This window comes from Carcharodon carcharias, chromosome 22 (genome assembly GCF_017639515.1).
Source record: "Carcharodon carcharias isolate sCarCar2 chromosome 22, sCarCar2.pri, whole genome shotgun sequence".
Classification (NCBI taxonomy): Eukaryota; Metazoa; Chordata; class Chondrichthyes; order Lamniformes; family Lamnidae; genus Carcharodon; species Carcharodon carcharias.
The window spans coordinates 35,570,846-35,582,867 of record NC_054488.1 but is presented as its reverse complement, the minus strand read 5'-3'; the positions used below and the strand labels follow the sequence as shown (position 1 = coordinate 35,582,867).

Sequence of the window (12,022 nt, the reverse complement as noted above, 5' to 3'; positions counted from 1 at the left end):
TTTACCTTGGCTGAGGTGACTACAATGACAGACTATGAAAATGACAGTCTCAGACTAATGCTAAGGCCATCTAGGACTGAGACTTGTAGGAGTCTCTGCGATTAGAGAGTCTGGAGTGGTTGCAACTCAGCAACCCATGGTGCAGGTAAAGCATTCTCGGTGAGTGGACTCCAAAGTATCCTTAAAACTACTCGGCATGATAAATTTGTCAGGAGATATGGGTTCACTATGCGCCAGTGACAACTGGAGGGCAGGAACACGATTTTTCCTGATCAACCTGCATAGAGGTGTGATCTCTGAGGGGACAAATGGTGTTCTCATGCTGCTCCCCCCTGTGGACCCATCTATCTGGTTCTACTTGAAAGAGCTCTCTGCCAGGTTAGCCTCTCCTTGGGAGCAGGTGTGAGGGTGACATAGCTGCATCCCTGCAGTTTAGATTTGATATTGCTTCTAAGTTGCCATGCACACAGATTTGTGAAGGCTTGGGTAAAATCACAATTCTACTTACAGGTGCCCGAGGTTGTGGGAGAAGGAAATGCTGTGTACCTTCTAATGTGTGCATTTGGCACTTTAGCATCGTTTGGCTCATGTGAAGGATCAAACTACCAGCAGGGCAGACAATAACTAGTGCATTTTAATTCAGCTATCATAAATATCATAAATCAAGGTAAATTAAATTAAATTATAATATCTGTTACCAAAAAAGAACTGGGGCCTGCTAGCCAGCAGAGGATAGAAAACCAAAAGGTTAAGAAAATGTGTCTGCAGCTTACTCTGTCTGGAATATAGTTACTATATGGTAGGATTGGCACAGGCCTGTCTGCCGCATCATATACCTGATATGGCCTCTGCATGTGGCTCAGTGACATCCTGGCCCTTGTCAGCTCCATCCCTTTCATCGTCCTTATCATTGGAGAAGAAATCATGGTCCTCCATGTCTCCCTCAGCCAAGACATCCCCCCTTTGTAGCATTAGGTTGTGTAGGGTGCAGCAGACAAAGATGATTCAGGACACTCTCTGTGGTGAGTATTGGATAGCCCTGCCTGAATGGTCCAAACATCTGAACATCATTTGGAGGAGGCCTATGGTCTGCTCAAGCACGGACCTGGAGGAGGATGCACTTGCAGAGATTGCAGAGCTCTGACATTCAAAGGGATCTGGGTGTCCTGGTGCATGAATCACAAGAGGCTCGTATGTAAGTCCAGCAAGTGCATCATTGTAGCTCTCCTCAGAAGTACTCAGAAGAACTGGCATCATCAGTCAGATCTTCTGGGCATATCCCTTGTCTGCAAGGAGCCAGCCTTGGTGAAAGATGTTTACCTTGAGGTCATTGAAAAAACCTGTGGCGCCTGTGAGTGGTTCAGAATTTAAACACCATGATAGCTCCTTGGGAACTGAGCACAAACATGCAGGAAATGCCTTCTGTGATCATATATGTTATAGAAGATGTTATAGAAGGGCACTTAGAAAAATTCAAGGCAATCAGGCAGAGTCAACATGGTTTTGTAAAAGGGAAATCATGTTTAACCAATTTATTGGAGTTCTTTGAAAGTGGTTAAAGGGGAACTGGTGGATGTACTGTACTTAGGTTTCCAGAAGGTATTTGATAAAATGCCACATCAAAGGTTATTGCAGAAAATAAAAGCTCATGGTATGGGGGTAACATATTGGCATGGATAAAAGGGACCGAAGGAATGGTTGATAAATTTGCTGACAACACAAAGATATGTTGGAAAATAAGTTGTGAAGGGGACATAAGAAGGCTTCAAAGTGACAGATAGGTTAAGTGAGTGGGCAAAGATCTGGCAAATGGAGCATAATGTGGGCAAATGTGAAATTGTTTATTTTGGCACAAGGAATAAAAAAAAAGTTTATTATCTAAATGGTGAGAGATTGCAGAGCTCTGACATTCAAAGGGATCTGGGTGTCCTGGTACATGAATCACAAAAGGCTCGTATGTAAGTCCAGCAAATAATTAGGAAAGCTAATAGAATGTTATCATTTATTGAGAGAGGAATTGATTACATAAGTAAGGAGGTTATGCTTCAGTTGTACAGGGCATTGGTGAGACCAGATCTGGAATATTGTGTACAGTACTGGCCTTCTTACTTAAGGAAAGATATAAATGCATTAGAGGCAGTTCAGAGAAAGTTTACCACACTAATACCAGGAATGGGCGGGTTGTTTATGAGAAAAGTTTGGACAGGTTAGGCTTTTATCCACTGGAATTTAGAAGAGTAAGACTGAACCTTTAACACCTGAGGGGTCTTGATAGGGTGGATGTGTCGAGGATGTTTCCTCTTGCGAGATAATCTAGAACTAGGGGTCACTGTTTAAATATAAGGAGTCACTCATTTAAGACAGAGATGTGGAGAAATGTTTTCTCTCAGAGGGTAGTGAGTCTTTGGAACTCTCTTCCTCAAATGGCGGTGGAAGCAGAGCCTTTGAATATTTTTAAGGCAGAGCTAGATTGATTCTTGATTAACAGGGGGATGAAAGTTATAGGGGGTAGGCAGGAATGTAGGAATGTGGGGTTGAGGTTACATTCAGATCAGCCATGATCTTATTGAATGACGGAGCAGGCTCGAGGGGCAGAGTGGCCTACTCCTGCTCCTAATTCATACGTTTGAATGTTCTTATATGAGCTGCGCATTCAAAGAGTAGAATCCTTTTCTATTGATGAATATGACTGCTGTTGTCAGGGAGCTCTCAAGGCCACATATATGCAGTCAATAGTACCCTGCACTTGCAGGAAACCTGAGATACCTGTAAGTTCCAATGCTCTTGCAGCCTGGCTTTCGGGATCCAGGCAGAATTGGACAAATTGGTGCGATCTCCTGAACAGGGCATCTCTCCCGTATGCACTTGTGTTTCGCTAACTGGGAGGTGCTGCACAATGGACCCCTGAAAGGAGCCACTGGCAAAGATGTTTAATGTAACAGTGACTTTCAATGCCACTGGCATGGAGTTCCCTCCAAGTCCTTGCGGCCACAGGTTAGCATGGAGAAGCTAGCAGATGTGTGAAATCACATTCTGGGATATTCTAAGGCGCCTCTGGCAATGCCTTTTGCACATCTGTAGAAAGCTGCACCACCTGCGATACACTCATAGTCGGGCCAATACTTATCTTTGCATTGGACCCGGTTTGCGAGAATCCTGACCTTCTTGAGGCCCAGCTGCTTCCTCTTGCTGCTCAGGCTTTGCCCCTCCTGGCCCTGTGCCAACCTGCAACGGGTCTCCTTCTTCATCTAGGCAAGAACCAGTAGAAAAGTAGGGTTGCCTGGAGGCTGCAGCATCTAGGCCCCATGGATCTGTGAATGAATTTCAGTAATCATTCTAGTGCCCAAAATCTTTATAGGTTTGCATCTATCTCAGAGCTACCAAACCAGTGTTAAGCCCTGTGCCTGGCTTCCATCTAGAAATGGCAGCCCCACCCCACCCCTTCCAGGTGAAGGACATCCTGGAGGACCAGAGATGAGTGTTCTTCTCATTCATACATGACTGAACATGGAGACATTGCTCTTTGACTGAGGCAATGAGAGCCATGTGCGAGAACCCTCCCTCGGACACTATTGAGCTTGCCTACATTACCCTCGAGACTCTATAGAGAGGTCATTGTCTTGGCAGCATAGAAAGGCTTACCACATGAGCCCTTGTCAGCCATGACCATTCACCTGGGACTATGGAGGTTTGAGTCAGGAAGTTGTTGGCATCCACCTCCCTCCCTCCCTTCACCCCTGCCTCTGACAGCAGCAGATGGCAAATCACACAGAATGAGCAGCAGCTCCAGACCTTGCTGGGATCTCGATGTTATGAGACCTATGAGTCAGACAGCAAAACTGCTGCTGTTTTGGCCGCAGAGAGGAGATCACAACTGAGCATGGTTCTCATGTAGTTGCCTCATGATTATTAGGCTGTCCCTGTGGTCAGCCAGTTGTGCTCACCTTGCCCTCCACCCACCTGAAAAGACCTCCCTCCTACTTTGAGACATTGCAGTTTTCCATTGTTGCATTGTTGAGAATCGAAAAATAGTGCATATTATCTTTGAGGCTCGCTCCACAACCTTCTACCCTCTCACTGTCACCCATCAACTTCCCCCCCATCACCCTTGACCCAACCAATGTAAACATTCCTCTTTCATCTGTCACCCTTGAACCTCCCCCCATTATCTTTGCACCTATCACTATCCACTTCCACATGCCTTCCCTCCTCTTGTAGCCTACACCTGTTACCATCTCCATACCCACCCTGACCCCTCCCACTTCCATGACTCCCCCCACCCCCACCACCACCACCAAAGCACCTCAAGGATGTGAAAGAAATCAAGCTTGCCAGGTACGCACCACTTATATACAGTGAACATTCTCATTTCTGACCGGCAAGGAGCTTATTTTGGAGGGGGAAGTTAATTCCAGTGAGGTGGCCTTTTAATGACCATATATGACATGCTAATGCATGCAAAAGAGCTTCCCCCACCTATGGCGCCTCCCCTTGCCCGCGCAAAAGATGCAACACCTGCCCCTTCACTTCCTCTCTCCTCACCATCCAAGGGCCCAAACACTCATTTCAAGTGAAGCAGCATTTCACTTGCATTTCCCCCAACTTAGTCTACTGCATTCGTTGCTCCCAATGCGGTCTCCTCTACATTGGAGAAACCAAACGTAAACTGGGTGACCGCTTTGCAGAACACCTGCGGTCTGTCTGCAAGAATGACCCAAATCTCCCTGTCGCTTGCCATTTCAACACTCCACCCTGCTCTCTTGCCCACATGTCTGTCCTTGGCTTGCTGCATTGTTCCAGTGAAGCCCAACGCAAACTGGAGGAACAGCACCTCATCTTCCGACCAGGCACTTTACAGCCTTCCGGACAGAATATTGAATTCAACAACTTTAGATCTTGAACTCCCTCCTCCATCCCCACCCCCTTTCTGTTTCTTCCCCCTTCCTTTTGTTTTTTCCAATAATTTATATAGATTTTTCTTTTCCCACCTATTTCCATTATTTTTAAATATTTAAATATGCCCTGCTAGCCTTTCCACCCCACCCCCACTAGAGCTGTATTGAGTGCCCTACCATCCATTCTTAATTAGCACATTTGTTTAAATAACATCACCACCTTCAACACCTCTGCGTTCTTTTGTTCTTTTGTCTGTGACATCTCTTGATTATCCGCTCCTATCACTGCTTGCTTGTTCCTATAACCACACCACCCCCCCTCCACTTCTCTCCCCCCACCACCCCCCCCCACCCTCCCCACCTTAAACCAGCTTATATTTCACCCCTTTCCTAAGATTCACCCAGTTCTGTTGAAGGGTCATGAGGACTCGAAATGTCAACTCTTCTCTTCTCCGCCGAAACTGTCAGACCTGCTGAGTTTTTCCAGGTAATTCTGTTTTTGTTTTGTCTTCCCTGACATTGATCGTTGGGAAGCTTGACCCACCTTTAACACGCTTTTAAAGCCCAGAGAACAGAATTCCTAAAGTTCATCCCGATGTTGGGAAACTGATTCTTGGCCTCCACCCACCAAGCTTCCTGCTGCTGGCAGAACCGGAAAATTCCTCCCACTAACACAGCTGCAAAGGAGCTCAAAATAAGACTGAGCACGTGGATAGGTTAGAGAGTGGGCTGGATAGAATACAAAAAAATATAAGCAACAAAACAAAACTCTATAATGTGTATTGATTTCTCAGTTAAAGCCTGGCAAAAGAATGATAAAAAAGGGCTAAATAAAGCAAGCCAGATCGAATGAGTAAAATTGCATTTTAGAATGAAACTAATCAGATGGATTAGAGGGAGTCAGGACCGAAGTTAGTTATGAGTTAATTTAAAATAACCTGTTCAAAAAAAGAACAACTTGGCTATAAATGGAGATAGTCAATAAAGATAAGAGCACAGGCAGGCTTCAGCATGTTTAAATCGTGGGTGGGAACCAGGCCAATCACTTAAAAACAATTTTTTAAAGAATCATTATTACTTCCAAAAATAGGACAAATGTTAATGATTTAACTAGAAAAAATAATGGGGAGAAAGATTAGCTTTTTTTTAATTAATTGTCTTTAATGAAAAAGGTCTTAAATTACTGTTGCCATTCCCATTAAGACTCTATTATAACTGAATTTGTCATTTATCATTTAATTGCTCCTGCCTGCCAACCTATCACAAACCATGCTTTTTGTTTCCTCCCCTTCCATTTCCTTGCCTCAGCACTCTGAAGTGAAGTTGTGGGTCAAGTTCCTACACAAACATATTGTGCAATCACACATAAAACCTCCCATGAACCAATACAATCAGGCAGTGTAATAGAGTGTAATGGGGCTTTTCTTTCCATCGATGCTTTTAAGAGACTTAACCTGCTATGATTTTATTAAAACAGTTGAAAATGTATTTATCAGAAAAAATAAACATTTTTAATAAGTGCCTAGTTCAAACTTGTGATTTTAAATCACTAAACATGATTTTTAAAAATACTGAAGCATTTATTAGTTTCATTGGTATATACTAGTCAGTTTCTTTGGTGTAAACTCATCTGTTTCTGAGTAAGCTAAGTACTTTTTAACATGTACAAACATTTAAAATGTGCCTACTATTGCCAGTATATTGTCAAAGGAAATGAGTTCAATCAGAACACCCTCCCGATGGGCATAATTGGCAGAAACACACTATTCTCAATTTTCAGACTGGGGATGTGACCAGGTTTGTGGAGAGTGCCAACTTGAGGCAAAATAACTTTTATACCAGAGTCAAAGATTGTGTGAACACGATTTACACTTGCTATAACTTACACTGAGTTTCTGCAATCTTTTGTTTGGCTTGCTGAGCATTGTACTGTTAAAATTAGTTCAATTTCTTATTACTTTATTTGATATGTAATATATAAGACATCTGTACATGTAAACACTATTAATAATTTTATAAAACAAAAACAGAATTACCTGGAAAAACTCAGCAGGTCTGGCAGCATCGGCGGAGAAGAAAAGAGTTGACATTTCGAGTCCTCATGACCCTTCGACAGAACTAGGCGAATCCCAGGAAGGGGTGAAATATAAGCTAGTTTAAGGTGGTAGGGGAGTGGGGTTGGGTGGGGGGAGAGAAGTGGAGGGGGGTGGTGTGGTTGTAGGCAAAAGCAGTGATAGAAGCAGATCATCAAAAGATGTCACAGACAGCAGAACAAAAGAACACATAGGTGTCGAAGTTGGTGATATTATCTAAACGAATGTGCTAATTAAGAATGGATGGTAGGGCACTCAAGGTATAGCTCTAGTGGGGGTGGGAGGAGCATACAAGATTTGAAAATATTTAAAAATAATGGAAATAGGTGGGAAAAAGAAAAATCTATATAATTTATTGGAAAAAAAACAAAAGGAAGGGGGAAGAAACAGAAAGGGGGTGGGGATGGAGGGGGGAGGTCAAGACCTAAAGTTGTTGAATTCAATATTCAGTCCGGAAGGCTGTAAAGTGCCTAGTCGGAAGATGAGGTGTTGTTCCTCCAGTTTGTGTTGGGCTTCACTGGAACAATGCAGCAAGCCAAGGACAGACATGTGGGCAAGAGACCAGGGTGGAGTGTTGATAGGGTCCCTCTTGTCCTCACTTATCACCCCACCAGCCTCTGCAATCAAAGGATCATCCTCCGCCATTTCCGCCAACTCCAGCATGATGCCACTACCAAACACATCTTCCCTTCACCCCCACTGTCGGCATTCTGTAGGGATCGTTCCCTCCAGGACACCCTGGTCCACTCCTCCATCACCCCCTACTCCCCAACCCCCACCTATGGCACCACCCCATGCCCAGGCAAACAATGTAACACCTGCCCCTTCACTTCCACTCTCCTCACCGTCCAAGGGCCCAAACACTCCTTTCAAGTGAAGCAACATTTCACTTGCATTTCCCCCAACTTAGTCTACTGCATTCGTTGCTCCCAATGCGGTCTCCTCTACATTGGAGAGACCAAACGTAAACTGGGCGACCGCTTTGCAGAACACCTGCGGTCTGTCCGCAAGAATGACCCAAATCTCCCTGTCGCTTGCCATTTTAACACTCCACCCTGCTCTCTTGCCCACATGTCTGTCCTTGGCTTGCTGCATTGTTCCAGTGAAGCCCAACACAAACTGGAGGAACAGCACCTCATCTTCCGACTAGGCACTTTACAGCCTTCCGGACTGAATATTGAATTCAACAACTTTAGGTCTTGACCTTCCCCCTCCATCCCCACCCCCTTTCTGTTTCTTCCCCCTTCCTTTTGTTTTTTTTTCCAATAAATTATATAGATTTTTCTTTTTCCCACCTATTTCTATTATTTTTAAATATTTTCAAATCTCCTCCCACCCCCACTAGAGCTATACCTTGAGTGCCCTACCATCCATTCTTAATTAGCACATTCGTTTAGATAATATCACCAACTTCGACAAAAGTTCTTTTGTTCTGCTGTCTGTGACATCTTTTGATGATCTGCTTCTATCACTGCTTTTGCCTACAACCACACCACCCCCCTCCACTTCTCTCTCCCTACCCAACCCCACCCCCCCACCTCCACCACCACCTTAAACCAGCTTATATTTCACCCCTTCCTGGGATTCGCCTAGTTCTGTCGAAGGGTCATGAGGACTCGAAACGTCAACTCTTCTTCTTCGCCGATGCTGCCAGACCTGCTGAGTTTTTCCAGGTAATTCTGTTTTTGTTTTGGATTTCCGGCATCCGCAGTTTTTTGTTTTTTATTAATAATTGTATGTTTGCTTTCAGCTTGCAAAAACATAATGGCGAGTCTCCTGAATAAATAAATTAGTATGAATAGAAACTTTCAGTGTAGTAATTTAAAAGTGTTTGTGATTGATGTAGTTAAAATTAACAACTTCTGGTGATCATTTGACCTTGTATTTGCATACATGCTTGTGAACAGAGGATATAATTAAATTGAAATTTAGCAAATATGTTTGTGTTGAACAGGACCATGTTGTATCAAGGGAAAACAGCATATATTCCTACTGTCCTTTCATAGAAAATATTTTAAGATTTATTATTAAATGTATTGACCCAGATTTAACAGTTGGAATAACAGAGAAGCTATCAATGTTCACCATTATTATAACTGTGAAGTTGGCTGCAAACTCTGGCATCTGCACATAAGCAGTTAAACACAGAAATCCAGAAGTTACTGTCAGTGATCCCCTACTTCTCCAGTGGGTGCACTTTTGAAATTCCCCCAGATGAAAATCTTTGGCAATCACTTGAATTGAGGTGAATTTCCACTTTTCGGCTTTTCGCCTTGCTGTGAAAATCCTTGAAAATATTATGCCATATTGAATGAAATGGGTTTTTAATGGTGTTACAAGTTCACAATTACTGTTGAACAACCTCCCTAGCCCTGAAAAACTGATTTTATCTTTGTGGAATGTCAAATTTCTATATTATACTGTAATTCAAACCTATGGAATTTTCAATATAATAACAATGTATTTTTTCAGCTACTACCTTAATCACATATGTACCAATTTTTATTTAGGTCTCTGGAAAATGATCAAAAAGTGAAAGGTAATTTGTACGTTTTGCTTCCTGGCTGTCATCGGTGAAAATTTAACAATGTGATTGGCTACTTAGCAGGCTTGATAACATCACTGCTGTCCCTATTGTTGCCACAAGGATCAAATTAATGTTGGGAAAGTTTAAATCCACACCACAGGGGTTGCTAGATCATTTTGGGTAGTTTTCTTTGAGCCCATTGTTGAGCACTGTCACTTTGTCTAGGACTGCAAAATGCAGCCCAATTTTTTTTTTGTCTTGTATAGCTTCCTCAACCCTTTGACAAATAATTTCTGTGGGATCAAATTGGATACAAATACCTACCAGAGATAATGAGGTCCATGTTTGGGATATTTTTCAGAATCAGGATTTGAGTATGAATACATGTGGATTAATTGTAAGAAGGAAAATCAAGATGTATCAATATTTCTTGCCATTTTGATCTTTTTTAACTATGCTGCCTACCTAGCATCATTTATGAAAACAGCAGTAAACTGTTAGATAAAGTAGTCCATTTAAAGCATTTGGGCTCACATAGGCTTTTTGTTTCTTATTGTTTTAAATATAAAAAGACAGCTGGCCTTAAACAGTCCAGAATACACTTTCCTCCAATTTCTACTTCCCATTTATATATACTTTCGTACTTGCTTTTGCTTTCTGTAGGTATCTGGCTAGGTATGTAATTAAAGATCTAATGATTGGTTTTAAAATGAGAATATCCAATATATGCTATAGATCAGTGAACCACAATAATCCCATAATGGTTTGCCAAGCCATTTTCGAAGACAGTAAGAACCATTGATATAATATGAATAAGATTCACGCACAGACCATACCAGGTTGGTGCTCTTCCCTGAATGATATTACTGGACCATTTGGATTTAAATAGGTGGGATAGAGTCCACAATAAGATAGAGGGTACATGATATGTGCAAAGAAATGTGTGATGACCATTCTAGTTCCATGATTCTATTTCTCCATTCCTTCTGATTCTCCATACTGTTTGTATATTAGGGTACAAAGACCTGACAGGGAATACTTGGGAATATTTATATTCCTTGTGTACTAGGCATAACAAAGTTATAAATATGTTTGAAAAGAACTTGTTTACAATATTGTTGCAGGTGGGACATAGGAGAAATCTTTCTTTCCTCACATTGAAGTATAATCGGTATGAGTAGAGAAAAGGAATAGCAAGGGTCAAAAAACACCATTGGGAGCAGTTTACAGACCTCCTAACAGTAGTTATATACCATTGGACTGAGCATTAAATAATCAATTATTGGAGCTTTTAACAAAACCAAAATTAGTTTTCATATAGAATAGACCAATCAAATTGGCAAAGATGGTCTGGAAGTTGAGCTTGCAGAATGCTCTTGTGACAATTTCCTGGAGCAACATGATGTGAAAGCAACTGGGTATAAAGCTAATTTAGATCGAGCATTGTGCAATGAGGCAGGATAAATTAGTAATATCATATTATAAGATCCACTGGGAAAAAGTGATCATAATACAATTGAATTCCACATTATGTTTGAAAATAACATATTCCAATCACGAGGAAGAATCTTAAACTTAAACAAAGCCAATTACTTATGTTTAATGGGAGAGCTGGCTAAGGTTGATTACGTTAACAAACTAAAAGGTCTGGTGGTAAATGAATAGTGGGAAACATTTAAATTAACAATTCAACATGTTCAAAACATACTCAGTGCAAAAGATCCATTCATGGCTTACTAAGGAGGTTAAGGATAGTTGTAGATTAAAGAAGAGGCTTATACTATTGCAAAGAATGATAGTAAGTCTGAGGATTGGGAGAGTTTTAGAAACCAGCAAAGGGCCACCAAAAAGTTGATAAAAAGGAAAAAATTGGAACATGAGAGTAAACTATCCAGGAATATAAAGATTGATTGTAAGAGCTTTTACAAGTACATGAAAAGTACATGAGGTCAGTGCCTGTGTGAGGTCTTGCAGGTCCGAGCGCAACCCCAGGAACCCCTCACTCTCTCAATGAAGGAGGCAGTGCACTCGACCATGATGGTCAATGTAGTGCTCATGCTCCGCATGCACTCCTCCATCACGGAGACCATGACACAGATACCCTGATGGATCTCCACTAGATCCTCCTGTACATCTCGCTGAACATCCAGTGCCAGCCACCTACTGGACGACTCATCATCAGCCTTTGACTGAGCATCGCCCTCGTCCCCAGCAGTCCTCCAACTGCTGGTGCCCTGGGCACACTCTGTCTCCACCTGCAGCTCAAGTGATTGTGAAGTCCTCTCACCAATATGCACTGATATACTCATTGCTGCTCTAATGCCCGCTGAGATGCTGGTATCTGTGCTGGTGCCTGCTTCAGCAAGTGGGTGTGACGTAGGTGAAAATGACACCTGGTTGTTCTCAGGTGTCAGAGGTGGCCCTTCGGGGTATGCAGATCGGACACCTACTGGTGAACCTAAAAGGAAGAAGGACATGTCATTAACTAAAGCCATCACGCTGTCACT

The 12,022-nt window shown here is 42.4% G+C and overlaps 1 protein-coding gene across 1 annotated transcript in view; it reads right to left on the bottom strand.

Moving 5' to 3' along the window:
• The window catches only part of LOC121293660 (alpha-1,6-mannosylglycoprotein 6-beta-N-acetylglucosaminyltransferase B-like), a 1,251,241-nt gene that overhangs the window by 1,227,267 nt on the left and 11,952 nt on the right, over positions 1-12,022 (bottom strand). Inside the window, exon 4 of the mRNA XM_041216828.1 lies at positions 11,803-11,973. Coding sequence (XP_041072762.1) covers positions 11,803-11,973 — 171 coding nt within the window. The remainder of the gene's footprint in view (positions 1-11,802; positions 11,974-12,022) is intronic.